This window comes from Orcinus orca, chromosome 10 (assembly GCF_937001465.1).
Source record: "Orcinus orca chromosome 10, mOrcOrc1.1, whole genome shotgun sequence".
Lineage (NCBI taxonomy): Eukaryota > Metazoa > Chordata > Mammalia > Artiodactyla > Delphinidae > Orcinus > Orcinus orca.
The window spans coordinates 51,262,550-51,284,728 of record NC_064568.1 but is presented as its reverse complement, the minus strand read 5'-3'; the positions used below and the strand labels follow the sequence as shown (position 1 = coordinate 51,284,728).

Sequence of the window (22,179 nt, the reverse complement as noted above, 5' to 3'; positions counted from 1 at the left end):
AGCTGATTCACTCTGTTATACAACAGAAACTAACACAACACTGTAAAGCAATTATACTCCAATGAAGATGTTAAAATACATACATACATAAAACAACTCAAGTCACACAGGTGACTAAAACTCTCTACGCAATCACCCATGGTGTGGTGCTAGCATATTAACAGGTATAGCTAAACAACTGCCTCATCTCTCCGTGGTCTTCTGACTTGTACCTAAATCGAGGAGTCTGTCTCCTGGGCGATTCCACTTCCAACCTTCAAGTTGCTGATGCTCTGTATATTGGAGCCGTCTGTCATGGAACACAACTCTTATGATGCTCTATGGAATAAGTAGGGGAAATGAGCACTTCAAAATTGTTCCAGCTAAAAAGCACAAGTGTTTTCACTTCTTATGCATTAGCCTATAATAGAAAAGCATACAAAAACAAATTCTGGGGCTTCCCTGGTGGCGCAGTGGTTGAGAGTCCGCCTGCCAATGCAGGGGACACGGGTTCGTGTCCTGGTCCGGGAAGATCCCACATGCCGCGGAGTGGCTGGGCCCGTGAGCCATGGCCACTGAGCCTGCGCGTCTGGAGCCTGTGCTCCTCAACGGGAGAGGCCACAACAGTGAGAGGCCCGCGTACCACAAAAAAACAAAAACAAATTCTGCTTTAAACATTTTGTAAGTGTTTTACAAAACACTGTTTTGTTCTTGGATACCTGGGTATGGGTACAATTATTTGGTGCAAAGAATTATTACTATCATTTTTTTTAACTTTTTTTTTTTTGATGTGGACCATTGTTAAAATCTTAATTGAATTTGTTACAATATTGCTTCTGTTTTATGTTTTGGTTTTTTGGCCATGAGTCACGTGGGATCTTAGCTCCCCGACCAGGGATTGGACCCACAACCCCTGCATTCAAAGGTGAAATCTCAACCACCAGACCAGCAGGGAAGTCCCGGTACAAAGAATTATAACTCAAAAATAACAAGAGCAAATAAAATGGATTCTTAGGTTAAATTTTTTTTTTTTTGCGGTACGCAGGCCTCTCACTGTTGTGGCCTCTCCCACTGCGGAGCACAGGCTCCGGACGCGCAGGCTCAGCGGCCATGGCTCACAGGCCTAGCCGCTCTGCAGCATGTGGGATCTTCCCGGACCAGGGCACGAACCCGTGTACCCTGAATCGGCAGGCGGACTCTCAACCACTGCGCCACCAGGGAAGCCCTCTTAGGTTAAATTTTTATTAAAAAATTTGATACTGTAATTCAAAATTAAGGTCTATGTCCATAAAAAATTAGTAAGAATTATATTTCTATAAAGAAAACATCAGGGAATCCCCTGGTGCCCAAGTGATTAGGGTTTTGCGCTTCCACTGCAGGGGACCCTGGGGTTCGATCCCTGGTCGGGGAACTAAGATCCCCGAGTGCTGTGAGGCACAGCCCCGCCCCCCAGAAAACAAAAGTCAAGGGCAGGGGGGTAAATCTGCCCACCACCCCAAAAAGAGAACCTATATGCAAAATTCATCCTCAACTATTTAACCTGCAAGTGAGATTATCTGAGGTAAGCAAGGGAAAAACAAAACAAAACAGATAAAACACAGGTAAACTTCATCCAAACACTCAGGTTCATTCCTAGGGAAGGCTTTAACTCAACGCCACAAACTCTAGGCCATTCTCTGCTCTCCACCCATCCCACCCTCACCTCCCACAGGTTTGGGCTGCCAGCTGCTGTTCCATTCCAAGAACAGGATAACAGGTCATCAAAATGGATTCAGATACCAGATTTGCACTAATTAGTGTTTCTGACATGTTTATAAATAACTGTTTCTCAGACTATGATGCAGTAAGATAATCGTATTTCCAGTAGACGCTCTGCTGGTTTGAGCAGGAAATAACTTGTTAGCGATACATATCAATACTATCTTTAGTGCCCCTGCCTTCCGTACCCCCAAAATGCTGTCCAAAACATAGCTGATAAATATTTTGAAGGGAACCATTTAAAAGTAGAAATACTGTAATTTGAAATAGTTTAAAAAGAGGCCAAGTCAGTCATTAGGACCTCTGTGGACGTCTATGAAGGCACAGTTGCCACTCTGATCCACACCCAATTCCCCACCAGCACCCACTTCACACAAGTCCTGCTGGCAGCAAAGCCCTCACAGAGTGATGGTGCTTGAGCCAGTGGTGGCTCCTGGTTCACAGTCACCAGCAGGTTGATCTCTCAGAAGTGCAGCACAGAAAATGTCATGATTTTGATTCTTCCATATTTAGTAAGAATCAGATCAAATCCACGAATTCAGATGAAAATAGTATGAGAATACAGGTATTAGTTTTAAGTGCTTTACTAAACCCCATTCTAGGTCAGACTAAGACATAAGACAGTAAAATAAGGAATATGGAGGACCATAGTTAAGAAATGGCAAGATATAAAAGAAAACCTCTTAAATAAAACTGGAAGGGGAAAAGCTGTTATCTGGAAGTTCTGACTAAAAGGAGACAATACACCTAGAGAATCAGCCACAGATAAAGGGGCCCTAACAATAAGACAGAAAGAGAACAATCAGAGAAAGCACTTCACTGAATATTTTAAGCAGGTCAAGAAGTTCCAAAGCACCTCTGATCAGCGGCATTTGATCCCGAAGACCGCCCCCCTCAATAGCAGAGTCAAAGATCATGGGGCCAGGAAATTAAACTCTAGATGGCTGCAGAGTATTTTAGGGATCCTCTAGATGAAGAAGCATGTGGTCTTTAAGAAAGTTATCCTGTAGTCTCTGGCAGTAGCAGACTGTAACTCTGAATCCCAGGCAAGCTCTCAGGATGTAACTGGATGTATTCTGCCACATCCACCAAAAATCAGACATGTGGCTTATCAAGTGGAAGATGAAACTAAGACTTCTTAAAAAGTAACCCTGTGACTTTCACAATGACAAGAGTTCACCCACATCTTCCCTTAAACAATATATTACTAGGCTGAATTTTAACCAGGTGTGGTACAATTTGGCAAAGATTTGCCGGGGTGCCCCATACTTGTCTGACAATGAATGGCGAGCTGGGAGCAAGACATGCTGAGAGAATCTTCAACACTGCTAAGCCTTCTAGACTCTGAAAAATGAGAGCTGTTGCTCCTTGACCAAACCATAGCTGTTTGTCACTAGAGTCCAGCAGAGCATAACCAATTCAATAGGGCTTGCTCACTGGGAACAGTGCTGATGCCTTTTTAAAAGGGTGAATCTAATTAGTGTTCAATACAGGTGAGAAAGCCAATAGGAGGGAATAAAAAAAATAAGGCCATCTGACCCACCCTTTAGGGAAATGATCAAACCCATTGATGGAACACAGACATGACAGACTCCATGTTCAGATGGCACACGTGAGAATGGGTAAATAACTTCTCTCCTTCTGTTCTGAGAATGTTGGGAGCCTCAGGAATCAGAAGAAACCTGGGAGCTTACTACAGGTTGGCAAGACAATGATCCACTGGGGACTAGAACCTCTCACAGGATTGGGAGCTTCCTGCCCCCAGGAGTGGGAAGAGTACTCCAAAGACTCTCAGGCCTCCAGTGCTGAGCAGCTGCTTTCTGGACAAGCCTAATTTGTTAGCATTAGTACTGCTGTCCACTCCCCCCACAGGCTGCCTTCCCCATGCTCGCCAGTCTGAAAAGGGATGGGTCTTTCCAATGGAATGCCTCTCCACAATGAGGGCCCAGCAGCACTCGGGCCCCAACAGGCCTCTCTGTAGGAAGATGGAAGGACCGAGAGAACTCATCCTGCTTCTCCCTTGCTAACAGTTAGCCACAATGAAGTTTTCCCTTTTCCCAATTAAGCTTCTTCCGTAACCCTTGCCCTGTAATGCTCTGGAGTTTATGATACTGTGTGGTGCGTGACAGGTAGAGGCTAGAAGGACCCACCTTGCATGACACTGCAGGGGCCGGGGATGGGTCTGAAGGCACATCCATCCTAAAAGGAATGGGTTGGCTGCGCCTCCTAGGCCTGGAATAACGGACTCTTCATTCAGATACACCAGTAGCGTGAAGAGATCAAATTTTACTTAGAGAAATTTTAAGAGGTGAAATAAAAGTTTCAAAGTAACACTTATATTTTCCCCCCACACTATCTTTTACTTTGAAAGAGAAAGTTTCCACACTATCTTCTACTTTTAAAGAGAAACAAAGTTTCCACACTATCTTCTACTTTTAAAGAGAAACAAAGTTTTTGTTGTGGTAGTGGGTTTTTCTCCCTCCTTTAGCTGCAACTAACTTTTCTCTGGCGCTTTGTTTCCAGAGGGCCTTCACATTTACTTCACTCAGTAATTACTATAATTCCTATTTTACAGAGGAGTAAACAAAATATAGCTCAAAAGAGTTTTAATATAGCCATTACTTTCTTAAAGTGAAATTAAATAATTTTTAATAACTCCTGCAACAAAAAACAAAACTCTTGCAGTAAAACTGCTACTTTTTTGAGTCACTGCAGTATCTTTTAGGAATTTAAACAGATGGTCCTTACCTTTACCAGTTTTCCAGTGATCTCAGGCACATCTCCCATTTTCCGATTATCCAGCATGCGAATTTCGTAAGACTGACCTATTTTTAAAAATTGTGTATCAAAAACAAACCATATAAAGAACATCACTCTGTGTAACAAAAATTCAACTCAAACATACGACTGCCCAATATTAAATTCTAAAGAAGCAAACTCAGGTTAATCTTTCTCTTCCCTGCAAATCATATTTTCCTCCTTCCACTCTCAAAGAAGACTGAAGAGTTCCTCAGTCAGTTTACTTTCCTATTATCCTCTCACACTCATTATCTGAGACCAATTTTTCATAACAGCTTTATTGAGGTATAACTTACATGCCATAAAATTCACCCTTTTAAAGTGTACAATTAACTAGTTTTTAGTAAATGCAGAGCTGTGCAGCCCAAACTGCTATTAATTTTAGAGCACCTTCATCATCAAAAAGAAAACTCATACCCGTGAGCAGTCCCTTCTCATCCACCCACCCCCAGCCCCTCACAACCACTCATCAATCTACTTTCTTTCTCTTGGGATTTGGTTGCTTTAGACAGTAGATATAAATGGAATCACAAAACAGGTGGCCTTTTGTGACTGGCTTTTTCACTTATAATGTTGCCAAGGTTCATCCAGGTTGTAGCATGTGTCAGTCTTTCCTATTTATGGCCAAATTATTCAACTGAATGCATACAACACACTTCGTTTATTCATTCAACAGTTGACAGACATCTGGGTTATTTCCACTTTTTGGCTATTATGAATAATGATACTAGGAACATTTGTGGACAGGTTTTTGTGTAAACTAAGGTCAAATTATAATCCTGGAGCTTTCTCCCTTGTGTCCAATGAACCCAACTCACATCTTGTCACTGCTCAATTAGGGTCCATAAAAAAAACACGAATAGAAACTCACACACCAATCTATTTAATTAGGAAAATAAGCTGCTGCTGCCAAGAGTTAGTAATATGCTCCAAATCCACAAAAAAGATGTTTGGATTACCTGCCATTAAATAATAAAAATGACAGCATAATTTGATATGCAGAAAATTAGCAGTAATTAAAGAGTGCTTCTAGTAACATGAAGTTGAGGCTCTTTATAATAAACTACCAATACCTTGCCCACACTCCACTGGGCTTACAAAAATATACAAAGAGTACAAGATCATAGGGTCAAAACATAAGTTACCAAAATAAGACTAAATCACTCCAAGGTTGGTGAAGGAAAACAACTGCTGTATACACCACTAAGGAACAGTCAAATTCATTCAACACACTGAGAGAGATTAAACTAAAAACACCCTTACGGTAAGAGAGATTTTTTAAAAAGTTAAATCTGCAGCATACTTAACAATGGATCTGAACCTGGAAAAAGAATAAACAATAACTTCTTTAAAAACGGAAACGAATATCCAGGAGTGGTCACGAGCCCCTACTGCCACCCTCCCAGACCCCAGGAGTGGTCACGAGCTGCTGCTGCCCCCACTGCGTGCTCCGAGGGTGTGCCTGAGCCGCTGCCAGACCAGACACCAGCCATGGCATCTACACACCCCGCCCCTCTCGGGGGTAATGACCAGCACACACTGAGTAAAGAGGCAACAGGCATCCATACTAAAAACAGCCTCGTACCAAATATATTAAACACGTACAAGCTACACAGGGACACCCCCACATAAACAGCCCTCTAAGACCAAAGTAGGTAACTTTCTCCTAAACTCACAGAGTAAGATAAACACAAGTAAAATGAATCAGCAGAGGAACCACTCCCAGTTAAAAGACCAACAGAATTACCCTGAAAGAACAAACAATGAAGCAGACCTCTTCAGTCTAAGACACCGATTTCAAAACAGAGGCAATGGAAATACTGAAGGAATTAAGAAAGGCTATTGACAGAAATGCAGATTACTGTAAAAAAAAACAGCTAGAAACTATAAAGATGAACCAAGAAAAATTAGAAAACTCATTTGCAGACGTGAAAGCTGAGATAAAGACAATGAATAGCAGAAAGAATAATGCAGAAGAACAAGTCAACTGGAAGATAAAATAATGGAAACCACCCAATCAAGACAGAAAGCCAAATGAAAAAAAAAAATGAAAGCAACATAAGAGACCTATGGGATAATATAAAGCATGCCAACCTATGCATACTAGGAATTCCAGAAGAGGAAGAAAGAGAAAAGAGGACTGAAAAAATATCTGAAGAAATTATGGCTGAAAAGTTTCCAAACCTAAAGAAGGAAACAGATATCCAGGTACAGGAAGCACAGAGGGTCCCAAACAAGATAAATCCAAAACAGACCTACACCAAGACATATTATAACAAAAACAGCAAAACTTAAAGAGAGAGGATTTTAAAGGCAGCAAGAGTTCATTACAAGGGAACCCCCATAAGACTATCAGCTGGTTTCTATACAGAAACGTTGCAGGCCAGAAGGGAGTGGCAAGATATTGGGTTGGCCAAAAAATTCGTTCAGGTTTCCCCGTACCGTCTTATGGCAAAACCCATATGAACTTTCTGGCCAACCCAATATATTCAGTTCTGAGAGGGAAAAATGTGTAACCTAGGATACTCTATCCAGCAAGATTATCATTTAGAATAGAAGAAGAGATAAAGAATTTCTCGGACAAGCAAAAACTAAAAGAATACAGCAATACTAAACCCATCCTAAAGGAAATATTGAAAGGTCTTCCCTAAACAGAAATGAAGAATCTATAGGAAAGAGAAAATCACAACTGGAAAATAAATCATTTAAATGAGCTAGTACAGATTTAAAAAGATTAAAAAATTTCTGTGAAAGTGATGATAACCACAATGAACAGCAAAAGGATAAACATGAAGATGTAAAAGAGGACATCAAAATTGTAAAATGGGGGCTTCCCTTGTGGTGCAGTGGTTAAGAATCTGCCTGCCAATGCAGGGGGCACAGGTTCAAGCCCTGGTCTGGGAGAATCCCACATGCTGCGGAGCAGCTGGGCCTGTGCGCCACAGCTGCTGAGCCTACACTCTGGAGCCTGTGAGCCACAGCTGCTAAGCCCACGTGCCATAACTGCTGTGGCCTGTGCACCTGGAGCCCATGCTCCACAATGGGAGAGGCCACTGCAATGGGAAGCCCGTGCACCGCGGCAGGGAGTGACCCCTGCTTGCGGCAACTGGAGAGGGACTGCCTGCAGCAGCAAAGATCCAACGCAGCCAAAAATAAATAATTAATTAATTTAAAAAATTGTAAAATGCGGGGCAGGGAAGAAAATGTAGAATCTGTTCTCCCTAAAATGTGCTTGAGCCTATATGACTATCAAAGGCAAGTAGATATAGGAAGGGGTTAACATACTTGAAAAACAGGGTTATCACAAATCAAAAACATAGAACAGATTCACAAAAATAAGAGAACATAAGTATAATATCAATACAAAAGAAAATAATCAGAACACACACACATGCACACACACACACAAGAACAAAGAAAAAGGGACAGAGAAGAAATAAAAATCAATGGGAAAATAAGGTTTAAAATGGCAATAAACATTGGGTTGGCCAAAAAGTTCCTTTGGTTTTTAAGTAAAAATAAGATACGTTTTTCATTTTTACCCAGAACTTTATTGAACAATGTATTCACCATTTTCTTCCACTACCTTCTGCCATTTTTCAGGAAACTTCATAATTCCATCTTTGCAAAACTTTTTATCTTTTTGAGTAAAGAACTGTTCCAGATGCCTTTTATAGTCTTCCAGGGAATTGAAATTTTTTCCATGAAGAGAATTTTGTAAAGACCAAAATAAATGTAAATCTGAAGGTGCAATGTCTGGTGAATAGGGCAGATGAATCAGAACTTCCCAGCCAAGCTGTAACAGTTCTTGTCTGGTCATCAAAGAAACATGCTGTCTTGTGTTATCCTGATGGAAGATTATGTGTTTTCTGTTGACTAATTCTGGACTCTTTTTGTCAAGTGCTGCTTTCAGTTGGTCTAACTGGGAGCAGTACTTGTTAGAATTAATCGTTTGGTTTTCTGGAAGGAGCTCATAATAGAGGACTCCCTTCAATCCCACCATATACATAATATCACCTATTTGGATGAAGACCCGCCTTTGGTGGGGTTGGTGGTGGTGGTTCATTTCGCTTACCCCACGATCTCTTCCATTCCACATTATTGTACAGCATCCATTTTTCATCGCCTGTCACATTTTGTTTTAAAAACAGAACAGTTGTGTTACGTTTAAGTAGAGAATTGCATACGGAAATCAGTCAAGAAGTTTTTTTTTTTGCTTAACTTACGTGGAACCCAAACATCAAAGCGATGAACATAACCAAACTGGTGCAAATGATTTTCAATGCTCGATTTGGATATTTTGCTTATGTCGACTATCTGCTGCGTGGTATAACACTGATTGTTCTCAATGAATACCTCAATTTGATCGCTATCAACCTCAATCTCTCTACCTGACCGTGGAGCAACGTCCAGCAAGAAATCTCCAGCACGAAACCTCGCAAACCACTTTTGATATGTTCAATAAGTCACAGCACCTTCTCCATACACTTCACAAATTTTTTTTGCGTTTCAGTTGCGTTTTTACCTTTCTTGAAATGATAAACCATAATATGCGGAAACGTTGCTTTTTTCTTCCATCTTCAATATTAAAATAGCTACACAAAAATTCACCAATTTTGATGGTTTTTTTAATGCACACTGATATGATAGCTGTCACAATAGAGTCTAACAAAATTGTTTCAAATGAAGTTAAGGATAACTAAGCAATACTAAAGCCAGCTTACAGAAAAAAAGCAAATGAACTTTTGAGCCAACCCAATACATAGCTATCAATAATTACCTTAAATGTCAATGGACTAAATGTTTCAATCAAAAGACAAAGAGTGGCATACTGGATTAAAAAATAAGAGGCTACAATGTGCTGCCTACAAGAGACCCACTTTAGGGCAAAGGACACACATAGATTTAAAGTAAGGGGATGGAAAAAGATACTTCATGCAAACGGAAATGATAAGAGAGTGGGGGTCACAATACCCATAGCAGAAAAAATAGACTTTAAAATAAAGGCCATAAAGAAAGATAAAGGACACTATATAATGATAAAAGAATCAATACAAGAAGAGGATTTTACATATATGCACTTAATAAAGAAACACCCAAATACATAAAACAAAGACTAACCAGACATAAAGGGAGAAACTGACAATACAACAATTTAACATCCCACTGACATCAATGAACATATCTTCTAGACAGAAAATCAATAAGGCAACAGAGATCCTAAATGACACAAGTTAGACTTAATTGATATTTTCAGGACATTACATCCGAAAAATCCAGAATACACATTCTTTTCAAGTGCACATGGAACATTCTCTAGGACTGACCACATACTAGGGCACAAAACAAGCCTCAACAAATTTAATAAGAGTACAGGAATTACCTTAAGCATCTTTTCTGACAACAATGGCAGGAAACTAGAAGTAAACCACAGAAAAAGATATGAGAAAAATAAAACACGATTACATGGAGACAAAAACAACATGGTACTAAAAAAAACAATAGGTCAATGATCAAATCAAAGAGGAAATTAGAAAATACCTTGAGACAAATGACAATGAAAACACAACCATACAAAATCTATGGGATGCAACAAAAGCAGTTCTTAAAGGGAAGTTCACAGCAATACAGGCCTTCCTCAAGAAACAGAAAAATCTCAAACAACCTATCACTTAAAAGAATTAGAAAAAGAAGAACAAACAAAACCTAAAGTCGCAGAATGAAGGAAATAATAACTATCAGAGAGGAAATAAATTAAGAAAAAAATAAAAAACAATAGAAAAAAAATTCAATAAAACCAAGAGCCAGTTCTTTGAAAGGATAAACAAGACTGACAAACTGCTGGCCAAGCTCAACAAGAAGAAAAGAGAGAGAACCCAGATAAAGTAACAAATGAAAAAGAAGGCTTAACAACTGATACTGCAGAAATACAAAAAACCATAAGGGAATACTATGAATAATTACATGCCAAAAATTCGACAACCTAGAAGAAATGGAAAAGTTTCTAGAAACATACAGCCCACAAAAACTGAATCAAGAAAAAATAGATAATTTGAACAGACAGATCACTAGAAGTGAAATAGAATCTGTAATAAAAAAAAACTCCCTATGAACAAAAGTCCAGGACCAGATGGCTTCTACCAAACATATAAAGAAGAACTCATACCTATCCTTCTCAAACTCTTCCAAAAAAACTGGAAGGGGGGAACACTCCCAAGTGCATTCTATGAAGCCACCATCATCCTGATACCAAAACCAAAGATACCACGAAAAAAGAAAATTACAGGCCAGTATCTTTGATGAATATAGATGCAAAAATTCTCAACAAAACATTAGCAAACTGAATCCAACAACACATAAAAAGGATTATATACCATGATCAAGTTGGATTCATTCCAGAGTTACAAGGATGGTTCAACATATGCAAATCAATCAACGTGATACACCACATCAACAAAAGACAAAAGCCACATGATCATCTCAAAAGACACAGAAAAAGCATTTGACAAAATTCAACATCCATTCATGATAAAAAAAAAACTCTTACCAAAGTGGATATAGAGGAAACATATCCCAACATAATAAAAGCCATTTATGACAAACCCACAGCCAATATAATACTCAATGGTGAAAAGCTGAAAGCCTTCCTGCTAAAATCTGGAACAAGACAAGGATGCTCATTCTCACCACTCCTATTCAACATAGTATTGGAAGTCCTAGCCACAGCAATCAGACAAGAAAACAAAACATAAGGTATCCAAATTGGAAGGGAAGAGGTAAAACTGTCACTATATGCAGATGACATGATACTATATATAGAAAACCCTAAGGACTCCACACAAAAACTACTAAATCTAATAAACGAATTCAGCAAAGTACCAGGATACAAGATTATCATTCAGAAATCAGTTGCATTTCTTTACACCAACAATGAAATGTCAGAAAGAGAACATTAAAAAAAAATACCTTTTAAAATTGCAACCCCCAAAATAAAATACCTATGAATAAACCTGACCAAAGAGGTGAAAGACTTATACGCTGAGAACTATAAAACATTAATAAAGGAAACTGAAGATGATTCAAAGAAATGGAAAGATATCTCATGCTCTTGGATTTGAAAAATATTGTTAAAATGGCCATATTACCCAAAGCAATCTACAGATTTAATGCAGTCCCCATCAAATTACCCATGACATTTTTCACAGAACTAGAACAAGTAATCCTAAATTGATATGGAACCATAAAACATCCAGAATTGCCAAAGCAATCCTGATGAAAAAGAGCAAACAGGAGGCATAACCATCCCAGACTTCAGACACTACTACACAGCTACAGTAATCAAACAGTGTTGTATTGCCACAAAAGCAGACATACAGACAAACAGAACAGAACAGTGAGCCCAGAAATAAACCCACACACCTACGGTCAATTAACCTTCGACAAAGGAGGCAAGAATATAAAATGGAAAAAAGACAGGCTCTTCAGCAAGTGGTGTTGGGAAATTGGACAGCCATATGTAAATCAATGAAGTTAGAACACACCCTCTCACCGTACGCAAAAATAAACTCAAATGGCTTAAAGACTTAAAAGACATGACACTATAAAACTCCTAGAAGAGAACACAGGCAAAATATTCTCTGACGTAAATCATACCAATATTTCTTAGGTCAGTCTTCCAAGGCAACAGAGATAAAAATAAAAATAAATGAGACCGAATCAAACTTACAACGTTTTGCACAGCAAAGGAAACCATAAACAAAATGAAAAGACCACCTACAGAATGGGAGAAAATATCTGCCAACAATGCAAAAGACAGGGTCTTAATTTCCAGAATGTACAAATAGCTCATAAAACTGAACACCAAATTTACAAACAACCCAATCGAAAAATCAGCAGACCTATAGAGATATTCCTCCAAAGAAGAAATACAGATGGCCAGTAGGAACATGAAAAGATGCTCAACATAGTTAATTATTAGAGACATGCAAATCAAAACTACAATAAGGTACCACCTCACAAAGGTCAGAATGGCCATCATTAGAAAGTCTACAAATAACAAATGCTGCAGAGGGTGTGGAGAAAAGGGAACCCTCCTACACTGTTGGTGGGAATGTAAGCTGGTACAGCCACTATGGTAAACAGTATGGATATTCATCAGAAAATTAAAATAGAATTACCATATGATCCAGCAATCCCACTCCAGGGCATATATCCAGACAAAACCATAATTCAAAAAGATAAAGGCACCCCTATATTCACAGCAACACTATTCATAATAGCCAAGACGTGGAAACAACCTAAATGTCCACTAACAGACAGATTGATAAAGAAGATGTGGTAAATAGATAAAATACAATACTACTCAGCCATAAAAAAGAACAAAATAATGCCACTTGCAGCAACACGGATGCAACTAGAGATTATCATACTAAGTGAAGTAAGTCAGAAAGAGAAAAACAAATACCATCTGATATCACTTACATGTGGAATCTAAAATATGACACAGGGGACTTCCCTGGTGGTCCAGTGGTTAAGACTTTGCCTTCCAATGCAGGGGCTGTGGGTTCAATCCCTGGTCAGGGAGCTAGGATCCCACATGCCTCGCGGCCAAAAAACCAAAACATAAAACAGAAGCAATATTGTAATAAATTTTTTTTTTTTTTGTAATAAATTTAATAAAGACTTTTTTTTTTAAATAAGACCTCTGCTGGGTCTTTGTAGTGGCATGTGGGCTCTTTTAGTTGGAGCATGCAAACTCCTAGCTGTAGCATGTGGGATCTAGTTCCCTGACCAGTGATCGAACCCAGGCCCCTTGCATTGGGAGCATGGAGTCTTAGCCACTGGACCACCAGGGAAGCCCCAATAAAGACTTTAAAAAATGACACAAATGAACCTATCTATGAAACAGAAACAGAATCACGGACATAGAGAACAGACTAGTGGTTGCCAAGGGGGACGGGAGTGGGAGAGGGAGGGATTGGGAGTTTGGGATTAGCAGATATAAACTAGTATATATAGAATGGATAAACAACAAGGTCCTACTATATAGCACAGGGAACTACGTTCAATATCCTGTGATAAACCATGACAGAAAAGAATATGAAAAAGAATGTGTATATATATATATATATATATATATATATATATATGCGTGTGTCTGTGTATAACTGTATAACTGTATCACTTTACTGTATAGCAGTATTTAACACACTGTAAATCAACTATACTTCAATTTAAAAAGTTAAAAAATAAAAGATTTTTTAAAAGCAAATGAATAGATATCATTGATAAATACAGCATTACATATCTGAAATTACACTCAACCTCAAGAATTTAGGACACAAAAACTAACAAAATGTTTGTGATTATCAGATCAACAAAAAACTGTTTAATTAATTTAAAAAATTAAGTGGGTAAAGATGGGGGAGAAATAAGCACATAAAATGTGGGGAAATGTAAACTGATAAACTGTTTCTGAAAGATAGTCTGCTTGCACCTGTTAACAAGTTAAACACTGCATCTTTTGACTCAGGGATTCTGATTATCAAGAGGGGGAATATTTGCGCCTCACATTAGTCACAGAGGGCTAATCTCCCTAGTACCAAAGGAAAAGAACTCTTACAAAATTGCTAACAAATGCCCAACAACCCTAGCAGAAAATGAGCAAATGACATGAACATGTACTTCACACAAAAGAAGGAAAGCCAACAGTTCTTAAACATACTGAAAGACATTCAAGGGCTTCCCTGGTGGCACAGTGGTTAAAGAATCCACCTGCCAAGGAAGGGACACGGGTTCGAGCCCTGGTTTGGGAAGATCCCACATGCCGTGGAGCAACTAACCCCATGCGCCACAACTACTGAGCCCGCACACCTAGAACCCAAGCTCCATAACAACTGCAACTCGCCACAACTAGAGAAGGCCTGCGCGCAGCAACGAAGACCCAACGCAGCCAAAAATAAATAAATAAATAAACTTATTTTAAAAAAAAAGAAAGAAAAAGACATTCGACGTCTGGGAATTCCCTGGTGATCCAGCAGTTAGGACGCCATGCTTCCACTGCCAGGATGCCGGGTTATATCCCTGGTCAGGGAGCTAATAAGATCCCGCAAGAAGCGACACACGGCCAAGAAAAAAAAAAAAGACATTCAGACATTTGAACTCCATCAGAGACATGCAAGTTAAAGCCATACTGAAATGGCTTTTCACCTATCAGATTAGCATGAATCTCTCAGTTTGAGATGTCGTGGCTAAAGGGAAACAGTCCCTCTTATCTATGGACAGTAGAGGTGGAGATGGTTTAAGAAGCAGTTGTCACTCTGGAGAGATTCTGAAGGTAGAGCCTATGTATTTTCTGGTATATTAACTAAAGTGTGAGAGAAAGAGCAGCTGAGGGTTACTCCAGATTTCTGGCTAAGGAACTTCCTGACATGGGGAAGATCACAAGAAGCAGATCTCAGAGAGAAAATCAAGGAGTGCAATTGCATACATTTTACCAAGTTGATTTATAAATCTGAGAATAACCCAAAGAAAAGCAGTCTGTGAGATGGGAGGTGGACCAAATGCACAAGGAGGGAGGGAGAACTTCTCTCGCCAGGATTCCCTTGTGGTCCTCAAAAACTCAAAATTCTAAGGATTGAAAAAGATCAAAGGAAGAAATCTCAATGTGCCTTATCTTCTTTTGTATTATTTTATCTTCTTCTGTATTATCTTCTTTTGTATTATTTTTCCTCCTCAACCTTAGGATATTTCTGTGCTCAATATAAAGTTCAATCTGTTTCCACGAACAGATCTCAGGCTTGGCTGCTCCTGTATTAAAGCACTATAGATTTTTATTCTTCTGAAGTCAAAAGCAGGTTTTTAAAAAAGGCTCTGTAACACTTATTATGCTTCAAATGATTTCCCTGTTGGAAACTATATATGTCCTAGCTTTCTTCCTTCTTCAGTTTTATCCCATGTCTCCCACTATTTAGAAATCCCTCCCTACCAAGTTTTACTCAATGGCAATATCCATTGATATACTACCAGACTTTTATTGGTTCAATTTCTCCTTCTATTTGATCCCCCTCCATAATTCTCCTAATAAAACAACTTCCTGAAATGTTAGTCTAGGTTCCAAATGAAATGTTAAAAAGGTCCCACTACCAACGAAGTATAAAGTTAACACAAACTGCAATACTCTAAAAGTTACTAGTCCTATTTTTAGCTTTATCTTCTGAATTTACCTGTCATGTTTGGATTTGTTTACTCCTTTCTTGGCTTAGAAAAGCAAAAGCACTGACAGAATTGAAAAATGTAAGTGCTATGAGTTCATGTCCCCACCTACCTTTGAATATAGAGTGTAAGATGGACTCTAGAGCAAAATGGAGCCCAAGGTGTGACAGAACCACCTTGGTTAAGTTCAAAGCATTTATTTCTAAGGTCCTAATACAGAACTTTAATCTATAACAAGAACCAAAGCTAACCTCAAGGAAATCTACCACAGTGTAAAACGAACTTACCAAAAAATATATTTTCTTTTTTGAAGCGTCAATCATTTAACAGTATTTTTAATCCAATAGACATGCTACTTTATTTCCTAGACCTAAAACTTGTTTGCAAGGTAGCTAATATTGGTTAATTAACAGGGTGCTCCAAGTAGAATTTGGCCTCCATATGAACAGGTATTTCTGATCTAATAGCAGCAATAAGCTGATCTGGAATAAATCAACGGTTTAAGATCAGAAGTCTCACTCATGGGACTTCCCTGGTGGCACAGAGGTTAAGAATTAGCCTGGCAATGCAAGGGACACGGGTTTGATCCCTGGTCCGGGAAGATCCCACATACCACCTAAGCCCATGAGCCACAACTACTGAGCCCATGTGCCCTAGAGCCTGTGCGCCGCAACTAATGAAGGCTGCATGCTCTAAGGCCTGTGTGCTGTAACTACTGAGCCCATGTGCTGCAACTACTGAAGCCTGTGCACCTACAGCCCGTGGTCCACAACAAGAAAAGCCATTGCAATGAGAAGCCCATGCACCTCAATAAAGAGTAGCCCCCGCTTGCCGCAACTAGAAAAAGCCTGTGCGCAGCAACGAAGACCCGACACAGCCAAAATGTAATAATAAATTAAATAAATAAAAATGAATAGCGGGTTTCCCTGGTGGCGCAGTGGTTGAGAGTCTGCCTGCTGATGCAGGGGACACGGGTTCGTGCTCCAGTCTGGGAAGATCCCACATGCCGCAGAGCAGCTGGGCCCGTGAGCCATGGCCGCTGAGCCTGCGCGTCCGGAGCCTGTGCTCCGCAACGGGAGAGGCCACAACAGTGAGAGGCCCGCGTATCGCAAAAAAAAAAAAAAAAAAAAAAACAGAATAGTAAGATATTCCTATTAAAAAAACCCCAGAAAACAAGAAGTCGTGTCACTCATATCATGGTGGGGAAGCATCATGGATTCAGCTGGGGCTACTGGACAAGGGGCAGCCTATTCCAGCCAGATCCCTGCCCAAAGGGATAGGCAACTGCTTACTCCCCTTTCTGTGGCTCCACATTGGAACTACAGTTTTTTTACTCCACAAAGTTAGAGGTTTAGGGACCTCCCTGGTGGTCCAGTGGTTAAGAATCTGCCTTCTAATGCTGGCAATGGGGTTCGATCCCTGGTCGGGGAACTAAGACCCCCACATGCTGTGGGGCAACTAAGTCCGTGCGCTCCAGAGTCTGCGCACCACAACTAGAGAGCCCACACGCCACAACGAAAGATCCCGCATGCCGCAACTAAGACCCGATGCAGCCAAATAAATAAATATTTAATAATTTTTAGAAAAGTTAGAGGTTTAAGTTTTCTCATTACCTAAGAGCTGAAAAGGACAGCTGCCCAGGCATAACCAGAAAAACACAAATACAGCTTTTAAACTCTGTACTTCTATCATTCAAAACAGTACAAAAACCGACACTCTAAAGCATCAGTACTTGTTCCAATTTCTACCTGAGATGAAGTTAAGACTACACAAGATTATTTTTCTTTATGTTGCACAATGGTATTACACAATGGCAAATATTCTTTAGCAACAGCTGCTCCGGAGGCAGAAGGTGAGCAATGAGCTTGAAGGGGAGGCTACTAGGAGTGACCAAGCTATGGCCTAAGAATAGCTACAGCCCCACCTATGTGTCAACGCTCCTCTGAGGAAATCTGTCTATAAGAAGTGGTGGTGAGGGGACGCTCACATATTTGCCTGAATATTCAAAGTAATAAAAAGTTGAAGCATGGTCTCCAGACCAGCAGCATCGGCATCACTTGGAAACTCGTCAGAAATACAAATTCTCCAGCCCCGCTCCAGACCCACTGACTCAGAAACTCTATCAATCATGTTTGACAAGTCTTCTAGGTGATCCCAATGCATGGTGTCGTTGGAGACCACTGCTCTGTGCAAAGCTACAAATATCCAGTCAGTCAATGCTGTTTCTAGCACAAAGCATTCGGGACCTTCTCCTGGGAATAACTTGTCTATGCCAAAATTAAGAACTAAGTCATTCTAAAGCTGTTTAAAGTAAATTACATTATGATTCCTTTATAAGCAACCAAAATTCATTAAATAGTCATTTATTATTTGACAGGATTGTAAATCCTGTAACAGTCTAGGATAGCTCTCACTCCAATACACACACATGCTCCACAAATCCACTTATCCTCATGTATGTTCATTACACATGTGTATACAGTCCATATATTTGAATATACATATATGTGCACATTTACACACACACACACACACTCATGCGTGCAAGGGCTCAGGGTTCATTAGATGCCCATTTCAAGACCCAGCTTTGACTGGGCCTTCAGAGATAAGCTAGGAGGCAGTAAGTACTATAGTATGCAGAGTGTTTCTGTCTAAAATCTTAAGAGTAAATGACAGCCACACTATGGAAACAGCTCTGATACACAACAGTAGCTCATTATGCACCACTTTGGAGATCATCTACATAGTACACATTTGCCTTGGTTGATGGGTTAGTTTCCTATTGCTGCTGTAACAAATTTCCACAAACTCAGTGGCTTGAAACTATGCAAATTTATTATCACACAGTTCTAGAGTTCAGAAGTCCAGAACGGGTCTAGTGGGCTAAAATGAAGCTGTCAGCAGGCTGCATTCCTTCTGGAAGCTGTAGGGGAAAATCTACTTCCTTGACTTTATCTACTTCTTGAAGTAGCCTACATCCATTAGTTTGTGGCAGTCTTCCTTCATCTTCAAATCTCCCTCTGACTCCTGCCTCTCCTGCCTCCTTCTTTCACTTTTAAGTACCCTTGTGATTTCACTGGGCCACCTGGATAATCCAGGATAATCTCTTCATCTCAACAGCCTTAATTAAATCATACCTGCAAAGTGCCTTTTGGTATAAGGTTAAAATATTCACAGGTTTTGGGGATTAGGATACGAACATCTTCGAGGCACCATTATTCTACCTGCCACAGTTGCTAAGCAGTGCAAACATGTTATTTCTACAGTTCAAAACTCTGCTACAGGGGGACTTCCCTGGTGGTCAATATTGTTAAGAATCCACCTCCCAATGCAGGGGACGTGGGTTTGATCCCTGGTCAGGGAACTAAGATCCCACATGCCACAGGGCAACTAAGCCTGCCCGCTCTAGAGCCCACGCGCCACAACTAGAGAGCCTGCACGCTGCAACGAAAGATCTCGTATGCCACAAATAAGACCCGATGCAGCCAAATAAATAAATATTAAAACAAACAACAAACAAACTCTGCTACAGGCTTATTTAAAAGATTGTAGGGACTTCCCTGGTGGCACAGTGGTTAAGAATACGCCTGCCAATGAAGGGGACATGGGTTCGAGCCCCGTTCCGGGAAGATCCCACATACCTCGGAGCAACTAAGCCCATGCACCACAACTACTGAACCTGCGCTCTAGATCCCACAAGCCACAACTGCTGAAGCCCGCGCTCCTAGAAGCCATGCTCTGCAACAGAAGCCCTGCACCACAACGAACAGTAGCCCTGCCCAGCTTGCCGCAACTAAAGAAAGCCCAGCTTGCCGCAACCAAAGAAAGCCCGCGCACAGCAACGAAGACCCAATGCTGCCAAAATAAATTAAAAAAAAAAAAAGATTGTAATCATACTTGCCAACAAACCTGGCAAAAATCCTGAGTCATTACACAGGTATCTAGTCCCAGGGTTGCATTCTAACCATTTGTAAAAATTGCTCATCTATCTGCCATAGGAAACTAACACATCAGCCAAGGTCTAACCACTTGGTTTTCCAGTACAATCAGAAACCATTAAAGCTATCTAGTTATAAATAATAGTAACAGCAGCAAACGCTAGTGTTGTGCTTCCTATGTGCTGGCCACCTTATAAGTGCATTACACATATTAACTCAATTTAATTCTCAGCTACCTTAGGTGGGGGTTATTTTATTAAAGGAAATTGCCTGGACAAGCAAGTGGTGTAATGGGATCTAAACACAGGCAGCCTGGCCCCAGAGACAGCTAATGACAACCGCTCACTGCTGCCCTCTACCTCTCACCCCGCTACATGAAGAAAAACATTTAAATCACCAGTCACTGTAACGAGCTGACACATTTAAAAGGAACAAAAAGGTATGTGAATAATGTGTGTAAAGACGTCCCGTATGCAGCAGAGGTGCATATATCCTGGGCAGTTCTATCTCATTCTTCTACCAGGCATTACTTTAGGGATGGAAGTTCTCTCTTAAATTTCATCCTTTAGTGACAAGATCAATATATTCACCACAACTATGCTTAAGCATATAATTCAGTCATCACAGAATAAGTTTATTGGAATAAATAAATTAATGATACAATATTTTTGTTATACAAAGGGTATCATTTAACAGGATTACAATCTTCTTAGGTGTCTAAAAAGGGTTCTAATTCAATGGCTACTTGGGGCCAGCGAGCAGAAGAGTTTTATTGTATACTCTTTCATACCTTCTGAACTTTGAACCATGTATATAAATCATTTAGTTACACTGTTAAATTTTAAATGGTGACCATTAACTGAAAAGTTAGAAAACACTGGAACTATTCTAGTAAAGAGACTCAGTGGTTAAGAAAATGAGGTTTGGAATTAGAAATCTCTGGGTTTAAGTCCCTATAAAAAGTATGGTCAATCTAAAAAGATAGCTGCAGGAAAAAATTACTCCCTCTAAAGCTTTAATATAAAGTGGGGATAACTGTGCTTTCACTGTCACTATTATTTCCAAGTAACAGAGAAAAAAGTGACTGCTTAATTTCCCTCTCACTTATTATAATGAGTGGGGAAGCTTAAAGGAATTAAAACTTGTGCTGATGAAGAACAACTTCAAGTGCCCTATCTAATCCCTTCTTTATAAAGCTTCTGTATCCTTTTTTGATAAACAAGGCAACACTGCCATGATGAGTCATTTTCCCTTGGTGGAGCTGAAGAGTTCATTTGAAGATAAGTAAATTAACTCATGAGTAAATCTGAATAAAAATCTAACTCCTAAGAACAGGAAGACTAAGGAGTAAATTATGTCAATATTTAACAGTCACACTGTTAAAGCTGATGCACAGATGACACTATACTAAAATGGGTCACTGAGACACATTTTACATACTTTGCAGAAACTTCCCAGGGCAATGTCACCCAGCTAAAAAATATCCATGGAATTTTACTGGAATTCCTAGATAAAAATCAATCATTTTTATTTTCCATATCTATGCCTGATTCTCTTTATATATTTCAGGAAAGTCTTCTGTAAAAAAAAATCAAAACTATACATGCACTACTTAGAATGTTTCCTTTTGAAAAGTGAGTCTGATCAACTTAAGATACTCTGCTGGGGGATCGGATCAAGATGGCAGAGTAGTAGGACGTGGAGCTCACCTTCTCCCACAAATACATCAAAAATACATCTACAACCTAGAGACTGTCCTACAGAGTGAAGTAAGTCAGAAGGAGAAAAACAAATACCGTATGCTAACACATATATATAGAATCTAAAAAAAAAAAAAAAAGAAAATGGTCAGAAGCACCTAGGGGCAAGACGGGAATAAAGACGCAGACCTACTAGAGAACGGACTTGAGGATATGGGGAGGGGGAAGGGTAAGCTGGGACAAAGTGAGAGAGTGGCATGGACTTATATACACTACCAAATATAAAACAGATAGCTAGTGGGAAGCAGCTGCATAGCACAGGGAGATCAGCTCGGTGGTTTTTGACCGCCTGAAGGGGTGGGATAGGGAGGGTGGGAGGGAGGGAGTCGCAAGAGGGAAGAGATATGGGAACATATGTATATGTATAACTGATTCACTTTGTTATAAAGCAGAAACTGACACACCATTGTAAAGCAATTATACTCTAATAAAGATGTTAAAAAAAATACATCAACATGCAGAATGCTTCTCACAGAACGTCTACTGGATGCTGGCAGAAGGACTCAGACTTCCAAAAGGGCAAGAAAATCTCCACATAACTGGGTAGGGCCAAAAAGAAAAGAAAAGAAAAGAAAAGAAACAGAAAGAGAGAGAAATGAATCGGGACAGGACCTATGCCCCTGGGAGGGAGCTGTGAAAGAAGAAAGGTTCCTGCACCCTGGGAAGTCCCCTACTGCCTGGGAGATCAGCTGGGACAGAGGGGGAGGTTCAGAGCCTTGGAGGGGAGCACA

General features: G+C 39.9%; 1 protein-coding gene across 10 annotated transcripts in view; it reads right to left on the bottom strand.

Annotated features, from left to right (window-relative positions):
* Positions 1-22,179, bottom strand: part of UBP1 (upstream binding protein 1) — a 70,471-nt gene that overhangs the window by 21,953 nt on the left and 26,339 nt on the right. For 7 of the 10 annotated variants that reach the window (XR_004476764.2, XR_004476763.2, XR_007479686.1 and 4 more), the window contains 3 exons: positions 8,612-8,662; positions 4,486-4,562; positions 213-318 (listed from right to left, as the gene is read on the bottom strand). Coding sequence is in view for 7 of the 10 variants with exons in the window: in XM_033405485.2 (XP_033261376.1) it covers positions 213-318; positions 4,486-4,562; positions 8,612-8,662 (234 nt within the window). In the remaining 3 variants the exon portion in view is untranslated. Of the gene's footprint in view, positions 1-212; positions 319-3,887; positions 3,985-4,485; positions 4,563-8,611; positions 8,663-22,179 lie in introns of those variants that run through there. The other 3 variants (XM_033405486.2, XM_033405488.2, XM_033405490.1) reach the window with 2 other exon arrangements.